The sequence below is a fragment of the Schistocerca cancellata genome, chromosome 1 (genome assembly GCF_023864275.1).
Source record: "Schistocerca cancellata isolate TAMUIC-IGC-003103 chromosome 1, iqSchCanc2.1, whole genome shotgun sequence".
Classification (NCBI taxonomy): Eukaryota; Metazoa; Arthropoda; class Insecta; order Orthoptera; family Acrididae; genus Schistocerca; species Schistocerca cancellata.
Genome location: NC_064626.1, coordinates 862,065,777 through 862,079,774, shown reverse-complemented (window position 1 = coordinate 862,079,774; position 13,998 = coordinate 862,065,777). Strand labels below are relative to the sequence as shown.

Genomic DNA, 13,998 nt, shown 5'->3' with positions numbered 1-13,998 from the left:
CAAGCATAACACCAAGAACCAACCTAATTTCTCCAGGATCTGTTCTCTGAACTGTGGTTTTCTTTACTATTTTTAGTCTCTGATTCGTACACTGAGAGATAAACATAAAAAGACTGGGAGGAAATATTATCTCAAAGACGTCTAGTTCTGAAGCACTCCTATCCAATTTTGCTAATACAACTTGAATTACCATGTTTGGCATTGTCTTTCGAGGTCTGCACATTGCATCTACCTTTGACCACAACACTACATTGTTAGTTGAACCTCCGACGTACGAAACCTCACTGTTGTCTTGGTCACTGTCATCAGAATCATTCGTGTTAGAAGCACCAAGCCACTGCAAGATACGTTTATCCATATCGGAAGCCATCCTTGATTCAGTACTATGTAAGTGTTTCTGAAATAATAAAGAATATAAAAACTATTAGAGTGTGTTTCCTTTATATTGAGAACTGGTGGGACAATGATGTCCCAAGAAAAAGAATACTGTGACATATACATCCTAAGTCGCAAAAACACTATTTTTGTTTTTTTTTCATATGATAAACTTTCACAATCATGCGAATTATACATCAATACAACATAAAAGGGTGTAGATAATACTTATATATGACACTCATGTTTTCTTAGCTCTATTTCAATGATTTTCTTCAAGAAACGACGCAAATATCACCATGAACATGTGATTTATTCACAGCTATGCCGCCATGACAGTTTCACAAGTGCTGCCAACAGTTCAGACACAAGGAGGGAAGTTTAAAAGACTGTAATGTGCAAATTCATAGTTAAATTGGGGCGCCTTTATCCCAACAGTCTACTTGGAACTTCTTGTGGGACATACACTCCTGGAAATGGAAAAAAGAACACATTGACACCGGTGTGTCAGACCCACCATACTTGCTCCGGACACTGCGAGAGGACTGTACAAGCAATGATCACACGCACGGCACAGCGGACACACCAGGAACCGCGGTGTTGGCCGTCGAATGGCGCTAGCTGCGCAGCATTTGTGCACCGCCGCCGTCAGTGTCAGCCAGTTTGCCGTGGCATACGGAGCTCCATCGCAGTCTTTAACACTGGTAGCATGCCGCGACAGCGTGGACGTGAACCGTATGTGCAGTTGACGGACTTTGAGCGAAGGCGTATAGTGGGCATGCGGGAGGCCGGGTGGACGTACCGCCGAATTGCTCAACACGTGGGGCGTGAGGTCTCCACAGTACATCGATGTTGTCGCCAGTGGTCGGCGGAAGGTGCACGTGCCCGTCGACCTGGGACCGGACCGCAGCGATGCACGGATGCACGCCAAGACCGTAGGATCCTACGCAGTGCCGTAGGGGACCGCACCGCCACTTCCCAGCAAATTAGGGACACTGTTGCTCCTGGGGTATCGGCGAGGACCATTCGCAACCGTCTCCATGAAGCTGGGCTACGGTCCCGCACACCGTTAGGCCGTCTTCCGCTCACGCCCCAACATCGTGCAGCCCGCCTCCAGTGGTGTCGCGACAGGCATGAATGGAGGGACGAATGGAGACGTGTCGTCTTCAGCGATGAGAGTCGCTTCTGCCTAGGTGCCAATGATGGTCGTATGCGTGTTTGGCGCCGTGCAGGTGAGCGCCACAATCAGGACTGCATACGACCGAGGCACACAGGGCCAACACCCGGCATCATGGTGTGGGGAGCGATCTCCTACACTGGCCGTACACCACTGGTGATCGTCGAGGGGACACTGAATAGTGCATGGTACATCCAAACCGTCATCGAACCCATCGTTCTACCATTCCTAGACCGGCAAGGGAACTTGCTGTTCCAACAGGACAATGCACGTCCGCATGTATCCCGTGCCACCCAACGTGCTCTAGAAGGTGTAAGTCAACTACCCTGGCCAGCAAGATCTCCGGATCTGTCCCCCATTGAGCATGTTTGGGACTGGATGAAGCGTCGTCTAACGCGGTCTGCACGTCCAGCACGAACGCTGGTCCAACTGAGGCGCCAGGTGGAAATGGCATGCCAAGCCGTTCCACAGGACTACATCCAGCATCTCTACGATCGTCTCCCTGGGAGAATAGCAGCCTGCATTGCTGCGAAAGGTGGATATACACTGTAATAGTGCCGACATTGTGCATGCTCTGTTGCCTGTGTCTATGTGCCTGTGGTTCTGTCAGTGTGATTATGTGATGTATCTGACCCCAGGAATGTGTCAATAAAGTTTCCCCTTCCTGGGACAATGAATTCACAGTGTTCTTATTTCAATTTCCAGGAGTGTATATGTCCCGTTAGGTTCGAAAGGGTTAAAAATGTCACAATCTGCATATCCTTCACGAATTGTAGGCAATACGGTAGTGAGCCAGTGTTGGATTGTTTCAGTATTCACATTGCTGGCTTCACCGCTCACTTTGCCAAAAATAATGCCGTGACGTTGCTTGAATCTGTCAATCCAGTCACTGCTGTGCACAAATTCCTCATCTTTTAATTTCTTGGCAAATTCTGCTTTCACCCATTAGGAGAGGTCCACTAATGGGTACATTGATGCCTCTCTGTTGCTTAAATCACGTAAGCTCCATTCAGCTTTTCGTAACCGCCTAATTTTAGATCTATTTTGTGCAAACGCAGTAACAATTTTATTCGTATTCTTCCAAATCGTTTGGAATGTGGAATTTACGAGGCCCAATTGATGACACACGTCAACCTTTTCATGAAGGACTTACACTTTTTCATCCATCCTTAAAACGTTTCTTTTACTGACCATGCTGTTCGAAAATGCGTGCACTTCTTAACAAGTTGTTATGGAAACAAACATCACGTGTATTGTTGACGAATTCTGTGATTTGGCCACTACCGTAGTATGAATGCGCTGGGGCTAACAATGAGATGGGGAGTCTATACTTCACCTATTGTTGACGGAACGGCAGAGAGAACAATATGCCAGGTTGAGATGTTACAACAGATTTTCTTCTACATTACATTATTTCTTGGAATACCTTGTTGTTATCTGTGGTCGCGCATTTACATTCGTCCTGTTAATCAAGGATGAGAAGTATGTTCCTTACGAGGAATATGGCCGTACCACAGAAATCACAGCGGTATAACCGAGTTGTTGTAACTGATGTCGTTATAAGAAAGTTCAACTGTGTTATATTTCGTAACTGCCGTTCCGTCGCAGGTCTTCCTCGCTCTTCCTTTCCCTGTACTGTTCCTTTTAGAATTTTTGAAGAAGCAGGTCGTGGCATACTGTATGACTTGTCCACTTAAACCGTCTTCGACTGTTTTTCCTTAAGTCGTTGGTGTTATTGGACAAGGAAATCCATTACAGCTACGAAATTCCAAGCTGGAATTTATGTGTGCTCTGCAGAGACGAGGTAGGTAATGATTTGCAGACAACCTTTTATTTTGAGAAGCGCGTGCACAAGCAGTTTGTGTATGTTGTTCCGATCAGCAAGCCTCAGATTGGTTTGGTACAGTTCTCCACTGCTGTTGGTTGTCAGCTACTCTCTCCATCACGGCATTAACCGATAAATAAATCCCAAATAATCAGTGATCTGCACAATAGACGGTGTATTAGTCGATCACAATATTATTACATCTGGGAGTGTGGACCCTTTGGTCCGTGTATCATGTGTTTCTATAGTGATATTTCAACAAAACACGCTGAACTTGATAATATATGAGTAACTGTCTTGAAATCATCCACAGTGCGATGCGCTTTCCTTAGTACCTACTGTACTTGTTTTGTGTAACTTCACCGCATGTTTCCGAACATGGCCGTGGGAGGCCAAGTGATATCCATCGTCTCCTGCACTTTGTTTTCTTACTTCATTTATCAGCACAACAGTGCAAATGTCGACGATATGTGCCGTGTGTCTCGTTTAGAAATAAAGTAGTACCGAATTTGATGCTGACAATAGTAATGCCTAGTTTATCCTTCGCCCTCAACTTAGCAGTCAGTACTGCTCGCTTCTGCTCGGGTTTGTTCTTTCGGCGTTGATAGTCGTACGTTAGCAATGATACATAGCAATATGGATAGTTTACTGATGAAGAGCTGGTTGACGTGACCCAGTGTATTGCTTCACTGAATTCAACGGAAGAATGAAGCCACAGGAGACCAGTCTCAGTTCCATCAAAATGCTCAGAAAATATCCATGAGAAACCTCAGAAATTTTGTCGGTGGATTTCGGAGAACTGCTCCTGAGATTTCATCCTCCTAGCAGCACTTCAACTACTATTTTCAGCAACTACTCTTGTTCTAATACATGCTGAACAATTATATTTCTTCGAGTCTTCATATATTTTTAACCATTTGTTTATTCTCATCGCAGGACTTGTTCATTCCTTGTATTGTACAGAACTGGGGACCTAGAAACGAGGGAGAGGCTTCGTCCTCGCCATAGCCTCAGTGATACATAACCCCACAACAGACTACAGCAGTCCACTCACCCCTCCGCCGCCCCACACCGAACCCAGGGTTATTGTTCGGTTCGGTCCCCAGTGGAACCACACGGGAACGTCTCACACGAGACGAGTGTAACCCCAGTGTGTGCGTGGCAGAATAATGATGTATACGTACGTGGATAAAGTGTTTGCCCAGCAATCGCCTACATTGTGTAACTGAGGCTGAATAAGGGGAACCAGCCCGCATTCGCCGAGGCAGGTGGAAAACCGCCTAAAAACCATCCACAGACTGGTCGGCACACCGAATCTCGACACTAATCCGCGGCGCCATGTTACTTCATTCCTTACTCGGTCATTCCATGTTTTCACGTGCAGCACATCTGAAAGGAGCTCTAATCGTTTCATTTCTGTCTTTGTAACTGTTTGACAGCTTCTTGCTCGATAGACAGTCACTCCTTTTGGGGGAGGAAAGAGCCTTCATATTATGTCTTGACCGTGCGAAAATTAATTATTGCTATTGGTGTCAATAGTCTTGACCACTTGGCGCAATCAAATCGTCCCTACGTGCACAGTTTCAAGGGGGTTGTTACCGATGTGTTAAGAAACGGAGAAAGTGGATAGGAACAATTTTCTTAATTCGCCAAGAAAAAAATAATCAGGAGACTTTCATATACGAGCTATATATCTCCCAGTTGGTCCTTCTGTTGCGTTACCCCATTACACGAGATGTATGTGAGAGGAAGTATTACTTACACATTTCTACACGAATGTTGGAAGTTACGCTCACGGATATTAAGAACAAGCCGTTCAGTATGCACAAAGGGCTCCAGTTTGCTCTGGCCTGTTGCAGTAACAGTGGTTCTCTGCTCCAAATAAAAGACAGTCTCTGTTGCAGTATTTATTAATATCGCGTCTCGCGCTCTTGCTGCATCATCAGATGAACTGCAGAACTTCACTTGACTCCTCGTCGTCCACGCCTCAGCACACATTTCATCGGCTGCAGTGTTTATTAGTGAGACACATGCCTGTACACGTCGGTCTATTTAAACCCTTTGCTACTGGTGCTTGCTGATTTTATTTGCTTCTCTAATCCTGAATACTCGGCTCGGCATGTATTTCATGGTTTTTCATCGTTTAAGGATTTTTATCTTCAGTTTAAAGATTGCATTTCCGTTTCAATTGTTCTTTCCGTGGTTTTAATATTGACGAAGGTGACTGGCACCATGGTTTTTAGTTGTGACTAATGCGGATCCGCGGTTTTTTTTTTTTTAAGGTATGTTTGCATCCTCGCACCATTAGTTTATTCTCCCACTTAATGTTTTAAATAGCGTGAATGAAAACTTTCATGTAATATTTACTTTGTCGCATTTTGCAGTTATAATTCCAATCCCAAAGAAAGCAGGTGTTGGCAGATGTGAAAATTACCGAACTATCAGTTTAATAAGCCACAGCTGCAAGATGCTAACTCGAATTCTTTACAGACGAATGGAAGAACTGGTAGAAGCCGGCCTCAGGGAATGTCAGTTCGGATTCCGTAGAAATGTTGGAACACGTAAGGCAATACTGACCCTACGACTTATCTTAGAAAATAGATTAACGAAAGGCAAACCTATGTTTCTAGCATTTGTAGACTTCGAGAAAGCTTTTGACAATGTTGACTGGAATACTCTCTTTCAAATGCTGAAGATGGCAGGGGTAAAACACAGGGAGCGAAAGGCTATTTACAATTTGTACAGAAACCAGATGGCAGTTATAAGAGTCGATGGGCATGAAAGTTAATAAGAGAAATTTTGACTGTTATCAAATGTATATTTTTTTTTACTCCTCTCACTCGAAAGAAATGCTGCCTGAAATATTGGAAATGTGGAAGCTAAAAAAGGAGACTATCTCTAGACACTCGTCCAGAATTATCAGTGTGCATTTGAATACCACCAACTGGACAGTTGGGAGATAATTCATTTACGATCTGAAGGGAAATACCTCAACCTAGATCCAGTCTGTGTCAGATAGCTAGAAATTAGTTACCAGTTCTAAGGACTTCAGTTCCAGCACAAAGACTGTTTTCAAAAGCTGTTGAAGTGATTTCTGCTCAAAGAAGTAGATTAAAGGCAGATCATTCTAATATATTTTTTAAGTTCTTAAGAAAATAAGTTTTGCAACTAATAATTTTTTCATTGATGTTGTCTGTACTTCGAGTAATTTCTTTCTGCCCTTTTTTTCTTATGCTTTAGTATAACTCTATTTTTTCTTCCTAAGATTTCTCTGCTTATATGTAAACTAATGTGTAACGAAAACTGGTTTTCGTTGATTTTTTTTATCAATTCATGAAACCCACTTCACATGGTTTTAAATAATATATGCAATGCAATGATAATTAACCTGAATTTTAAAACTAAATTTTTACTACTTATGTATCGAAACATCTATATTTTTCATTCGATTAATCGACGACATTTACTAGGGCTATGTTGGACTATATCTAATGCCGTTATTTATCTTCCCGATGTCCCATCACCAACACACACGCCACTAATCGCTGCTTCACAGTGTAACTATGTCGGCATGAAGTCATATCCCAAATAATGCAATACTGAAACAAAATTCAATACTGGCAATAATGCTTTCTGTCAATCTCAAGCACGGATATCAATAAAACTATTTAGTTCTTCAATTGTACAATCAAGAGTGACAGGGTGTCTTCCTGGATACAGTGTAATTAAAATATTTTTGAGTAACATTCATTCAATGTATTTTTCATATTTGTCTTTCTGAATACTAAAATTTATGTTGACATTCCGCTTTGCATCATTTTGGGTAATTACCCTTGAATGTTTGTTGGCTGTGACCTATTGTGACCGTTGATCATCGATAACTGGCTACACAACGCCCAGTCGTAACGTTCCGAGGCGACTTGAGAGTTCAGTTGCCTTAAGTCTAGGAGCAGCAGCTACTTCCATGATTGTTTTTCAGATGAGGAGTGGCAGCTGGAGGACAGAAGCAACGCCACGCTCTCTGTGGACACTGACTGCATGCAGCTGTTGGCGGACGTCCTGGACCACCCCACGTGTCCACTGGAAGACCTGCCACCGGAAACAGTTAAGCGGCGCGAGCAGTGCCGTGTTCAGCTGTGGAGCGACATGATGCAGCGATCGCCCCACATACCCGTGACCAGCTACCTGGCATACACGCAGAGGACAAACGTCAACCTCTGCCTCTTGGCCTGGATGGCAGTCAACTCATTCGGGATCTGCCAGGACGTCCCATTTAGTATCGTGCAGTCTGTGCACGACGCTCGCTGCTATTTCGATAATCTCCACGACCAGTCGTGCCTGGAATCGAACGCTACAGATGCCATCTGCTCCGTTTCCAGAGCTATTGTGTTGCTCAAGTGTCGCGATTTTTCTTTCCGTAAGCCTTTCGATCTATGCCGCGTCGTGCTTTTCGCAGATGGATCGTACTCTCCAGTGTCCAATTCAAAGTGGTTTGATCGCCCCAAAGGGTATTTAAAGCCAACAGAGAGAACGCTGAACTTCAAAGACAGTCTAAACAATGCCACTTTGAAATACAAGGATTTTAAAATCGAAAGTTTACAACCTTTAGAAAATTGGTTCATAGCAGTCAATATTCTTTTCCGTTTTTTGACCGCTGGAATATACATGTACCTTCCCCACTTGCGTAATTTGCCTGGAATGATATTCTTGTTATTTCAGGTCACGGGTGTAATTCAGATCTTGTGTTCTGAGGTCATGTATCGTATGGTAGGTGTCCCCGACTTACCTACGACCGTACTAATCGACAGTGCCCTCACACTTCTCAGCTGTATCTGGCTAAACGCGTTCTGCTACCAAATGTACGCGTGCATCCGTCATCTCAGGCTTCCTGACGACCTGCTACCGGCTGAAGCAAGAAAGGTGTTCCGCCGTCAGGTGTCGTATGCACTAATACCCTGGAGTCTTGTGTGTGCAGCCAGTATTACTCTGGAAAAAACGAACAAAGATTACATTTTCCACAGTCGGATTATAATACTGGCGGGAATTTCATTATCCATAGCTTCCAATTTGGTTCTTCTTGGACTGGTTGGGTTCATGTACCTTCGTACTAAGAAATCCATGCAGCAACTCGAAATTTATAGTAAAAATAAATTGGGCTCAAAGAAACAACTTCTTTACCTTTCAGTTAAGACTGTGATGTTAAGTGGGATATGTATACTTATTAGAATTGGTTTCCACCAGGCACAGGGCGTAGCGCAGTTTGTTTACTACGTACACATAGCTTCAATGGCACAGGGACCACTGCTGTTCGTCTTTTTCATTTGTAATGATACAACGCTCCCTGTATTCAAGAGAAGGATGCTAGCGCTGTGGAGACCAGACGTCGTCAGCCCAGGAGAAGAGCTGTGTTCATCGGCTGAAAGAAATCTGGCAAAGAGATACAATGAACAGGCTCCGGCTGCAGAATCCTCCTTGAATTGTCCATGAGTCTTCTTCTCAAAGGACTGTCTACATTTTAGACCGTACTAATGCCAGTTCTCTGTTATAAATATTTAATCCAACTTATACGACAAAATCAACAGCGGCTGACATTAAACCACTGTTGCAGACTCTGTTTACGTATGTTAATTCACTGAGATGAAGTAACTACTCACTAAAATTGATTCTGCATGAAAATAAGAGATAAGTTCTTGCCCTACTTATTCTACCAAATCCTACTATTAGACATTAACACGAACTCCGAGATTTTAATAACGACGTTTTATGATATCTGGCATGGATCAAAAACGAAAATAATGCAAGAACTTCCCGTTTATGCTAGATTATTGTAGCCACCGTTGTGTAAACTGAAGGCAACAGAACATATTCTGACAGTGCATTTACAGGAATCTTTTCTATGTTCATACTATTCATAAAAGGCTTTTACCAGATGTCTATGTCTCCGTTATTTTGTACATAGTTAATTGCACAGTTGTGCTTCGTCTTGTGTATCGCTGCAAATGGAAGAGCCTACGATTCGGTCTTCGACTGGTCCTGGAAATTAGTTGTTTTAACAGTTTAATATGACTTTCACATCTGGAAACGCTATGTGTACCTGAATATTATCATATTGTACCACGTTAAACTACAGGATGAAACAAAATGTTTCATTACATGTTTATTTATATTCTCTGTTAATTAACATTATTTATGTTGCTGAAATATGAAAATTTCATATATTTGTGTAAAAGTTGTACATGTATATGATTTGCAATCGAAATACCATTCCAAGGGAAAATAATATCAATGTAAAAACAGAGTAACTGTGAGATGGAGACAGTTGAAGGGCAGTAGTGTGTGGATGAAGGTGTAGAGGTATTTCTTGGGCCGATTAGTGGTTCGATTCGAGAGTGTAGAACAAAATGTTATAATAATGGACATTAATAAATAACTGTCGTTGTAAACGTGGTTCGAATCGAATGCAAAGTGTTACAGCGGCGGAGTTACACATCACTGAAGTAATGGCGTTTGTGAGGCATTCGGTGGCTTGTTGAGCGAGGGATACATAAAGGTAAGGCATTAAAAATCTAGTTGCATCCTGTATGCTACTCTTAAACAAGGAAGAACAGTCCTGAAAAGGGCATTTACACAAAGAGTATTGTGGAAGGAAAAACATGTGCCAGAATTTAAACTGTAGTGACACATGTTTTCAGGAGATAAGCTAGAAGGGCATAATACATCGAATTTAATGTGACTCGTAATCAATAAAATGATTGCCCATTTGTTCAAATAAAAACTGAGTGAGCAAACCTATCCTAATGAAAGCGACGTCTGTGTGAATTTATTATCCAGTCCAGCTGAAAACAGTACTACATAAATTTGGATTTTCAGAAATTGTCTAATACATCGATCACCACTCACTTAGCAGACAACCATAGTCTTTAACAGCGAATTTCGTGATATTTAAGAAAGAGGAGTTACCATTCTGGATACAGCGGAACCAGACATCACTCGCCAACTTCATAGTCACGCGGGATGCCAGGTGCAGCTTACTTGCACACATTTTTGATCACAGAAAAATTGATGGTTCAAAATGGTGCAAATGGCTCTGAGCACTATGGGACTCAACATCTTAGGTCATAAGTCCCCTAGAACTTAGAACTACTTAAACCTAACTAACCTAAGGACATGACACACACCCATGCCCGAGGCAGGATTCGAACCTGCGACCGTAGCAGTCCCGCGGTTCCGGACTGCAGCGCCGGAACCGCTAGACCACCGCGGCCGGCAAAAATATTGATAACAGAAGCGAACCGAATCACGTCACGCTTGCATACGGAGTGTAGCAACCATTAATATTTTGAACAAACATACATATTACGGACTTCCCTCGCATAATTAAAGTAACTAACACGCAATCGAAATTACTTGAACAGTTCTTGTATTTACCAGTACTTCGTGAGTCTATACACTTACATTAATCTTCACGATGTATTACGAATGACACTGTATGTATTTCACATCACTCGCATTACATGCATCACAGTTGTGAGCATTGTCAGGACATTTAAGGTTCAAAATCAAACGTCTTGTAATGCATATGTACATTCCCTTGACATGTTTAATCCAAGTATTATGCATATTTATGCGATCGGGAATGCTCAGTTGCAGCCAGGCTACATGTACATACGACAACTAAGCGTCAGCAAGGAGCATTAGTGATGAAATCACAGGAGGCAATGTTGTGCAGCCTTAGTAGGGACAAGATCCGACTATTCAGGAGTAGGATTTTACAGTCTGAGACAGTGTTCCGAGGCAAACTTCCGTCACAATGTCCGCAAACGTGACGTCAGATCCGCCTAGCAACAGCGATCTGAACGCCCATTGGCTGAAAGTTTGGATACGTAGGAAACGAGAGAAGTGTCCTTATTGGCTGAGGGAGAAAGGGGGGGGGGACCTCTCTTGTCCTTTGGGAAGACAGGGTGAGTCAGTTGCGAGGAGCCACTCAAAACGCACAGCCGAGTAACCAGGGCGGCTCTATGAGAATGGTCGTGAGTGCATATTCCAGCTGTTAAACAAGATAGAAAGTGAAGTTATTAGTTATCAGAACGCCACGTGTCGTGGGCGGTGTCTACCATTATGTGAAGTCAGAAAACTGTGTTAATGTATTGTAAAGGGTCGAATATAACGGCGTAGCCCAGAGCCGCCATATTGCAAATTCTGATTCTGTGGCTTGTGTGACAAAGCAATTTCTGTATTAAAACAAGTATAGTACAAACGCCGTTGACAATTAACAACTAGCATCCCTAAACACTCCACTTCAGCAGGATCACCACCTACGTGGAAACTGGCGACTGAGCGCTAATACTGTGTGTGCAACGAGGGACTTAATGAAGCAGCAAGACACCACAGAATCATCCTGTACATACATACACTAAAAGGCGCCGCCGTCTGTAATTTCAACGCTCTGTGGCTTCGTCGGATGACGCTTCTGCACATTGGTTCCTATTCAAAATATTGTCTACTCACTCCCCTCTACAAGTCCCAGAAATTTGTAACGGGAATTTCCGACCACCCTGTATTTAAAGTGTTGTTTAAGATTTTCCCGACGCAGTAATTGCTTCATTGGTTCACGGGGGGCACGTCGCATATTGTGGAAGCTGCACATTATTTCGACGGGACAACTGCTCGTCATCTGCGTGTTCGCTTTGGGGCTGGACGCGGCAGCAGGACATGGCGAGTCAGACTTTGAAGTTCCATCGCCTTACACGCCAGACATCGCAAGAACGTAAACCATGTAGGTGTGCTGTTTTTAATTTCACAGATAAAAGAATGAGTGACGCTGCGATATCGGTGTTGGAAAAGGGACTCAATTTTGCGCCCACACCAAAGATCTTACCTATCAGTGCCGTTGAGCGAGGTGTCTTGAAACTTCCGAATGAGACTGCTGAAGAAATAAGGCAAGAGATTTGCAGGGCCATAGCCTGCAACGAAGCAGAACATCAACGTTGAAGAAATGAAAGCTCTCCGTTCCTTAAGAGAACACACATAAATAGTGATTTTACCTACACTCAAGGGAAACGCTACTGTTCTTTTGCCTGTAACGTCTTATTTCGACAAGATGACGGTATTTACTGCAGAACTCAGTATATCGCCTTCTACAGAAGGATACAACTGACGCAGTACAATGGAAGACATCAGCGCTCCTCAAATCCAGCCAGTTTCTTAAACATCTTAAAAGGAGCTTAAGAGTACAAGCACCAGTTCCACCACGACTTTATGGACTGCCTAAGATCCATAAGGAAGGGGTTCCTCTTCGTCTGATCTGAGCAATATAAGAGCCCCAACATATTATCTGGCAAAACATCTGGCTGCTCTTCTAACCCTACTGGTAGGAAAATGTGAAAATCACATTCGAAACTCAGAAGATTTTATACAACGACTGAAGACTTTGCGTCTCGAACCAGCTGATATACTACTGAGTTTCGATGTGGTCTCTTTGTTCACATGAGTATCTTTGGTGGATTCATTACAACTTATAGGAAGTAAGTTGGAGGAGGACATCTTACATCTATTCAAACATGTGCTTACCTTGACTTACTTTTTATTTAACGAACAATATTTTGAGCAGACTGACAGTATTGCTATGGGTAGCCCTTTGTCTCCCATAGTAGCTAACTTTTTTTTGGAAGACTACGAGGAAAAAGCACTTAAGTCAGCGGTGTAGAAACCTAAATGTTTCTGGAGATATGTGGATGACACTTTTGTAGTTTGGCCACACGGAGCACCAACGCTTCCTGCATTTCTGGGACACCTTAACTCCCTCCATCCCAGCATTTGCGTCACCATGGAAGTGGAGAAAAATGGGGACCTCCTGTTTCTTGATGACTTGGTCCGCAGAAAAGATGGTTTCTTGGGTCACAATGTGTTTCGAAAACCGACTCACACTGACCTATATCTAAGAGCTGCCATCACCCATCTCAGTGCAATGGCGTGTTGCGGACTCTTGTTCATAGGGCTAGAATTATTTCAGATGCAGGTAGCTTATCAGTAGACCTTAGCCATCTTTGCTCCATGTTTGTACAAATCGGGTTCTCTGATAAACAGATCCGTAATGCATTTAAACCTGCATGCATTAAATCTCAAGAACAGCCAGACGAAACAGAGAACTCCACGAGGATGGTTTTTCTACCGTATGTTGGTGGCATGTCCTGTAAGATTGGTAGGCTGTTCAAAAAACATCAAATAAAATGTGTCTTCCGCCCTCCAGCGCAGATGCAAACAATGCTGGGTTCTATGAAAGACGATCTAGGTCTAAGGAGACCAGAGATCTACAAAATACCTAGTCAGTATGGGAAATCATACATTGGGCAGATGTGTTGCACTGATAATGAAAGATGTGCTGAACACAGATGTCATACCAGATTGTGTCAGCCAGAAAAGTCTGCTGTGGCTGAACACTGTCCTGACACGGCACACAGCATGAGCTACAGAGACACAGAGACCATTTCGTACGCTTCCACGTACTGGAATGCCGTCATAAAGAAGCAATCGAAATTCGTATAAGCAACGACCTTATCAATAGAGACACGGTATTTCAATGCAGCAAGGCATGGGAACCAGCACTGGCAGTACTAAGGCA

General features: G+C 43.2%; 1 protein-coding gene across 2 annotated transcripts in view; it reads left to right on the top strand.

Moving 5' to 3' along the window:
- The window catches only part of LOC126162490 (uncharacterized), a 194,986-nt gene that overhangs the window by 133,470 nt on the left and 47,518 nt on the right, over positions 1-13,998 (top strand). Inside the window, exon 7 of one of the 2 annotated variants that reach the window (XM_049919034.1) lies at positions 7,357-10,100. The exons of the other annotated variant lie outside the window; for it this stretch is intronic. Coding sequence (XP_049774991.1) covers positions 7,357-8,864 — 1,508 coding nt within the window. The 3' untranslated portion in view covers positions 8,865-10,100. Of the gene's footprint in view, positions 1-7,356; positions 10,101-13,998 lie in introns of those variants that run through there. 2 annotated transcript variants of the gene reach the window in all.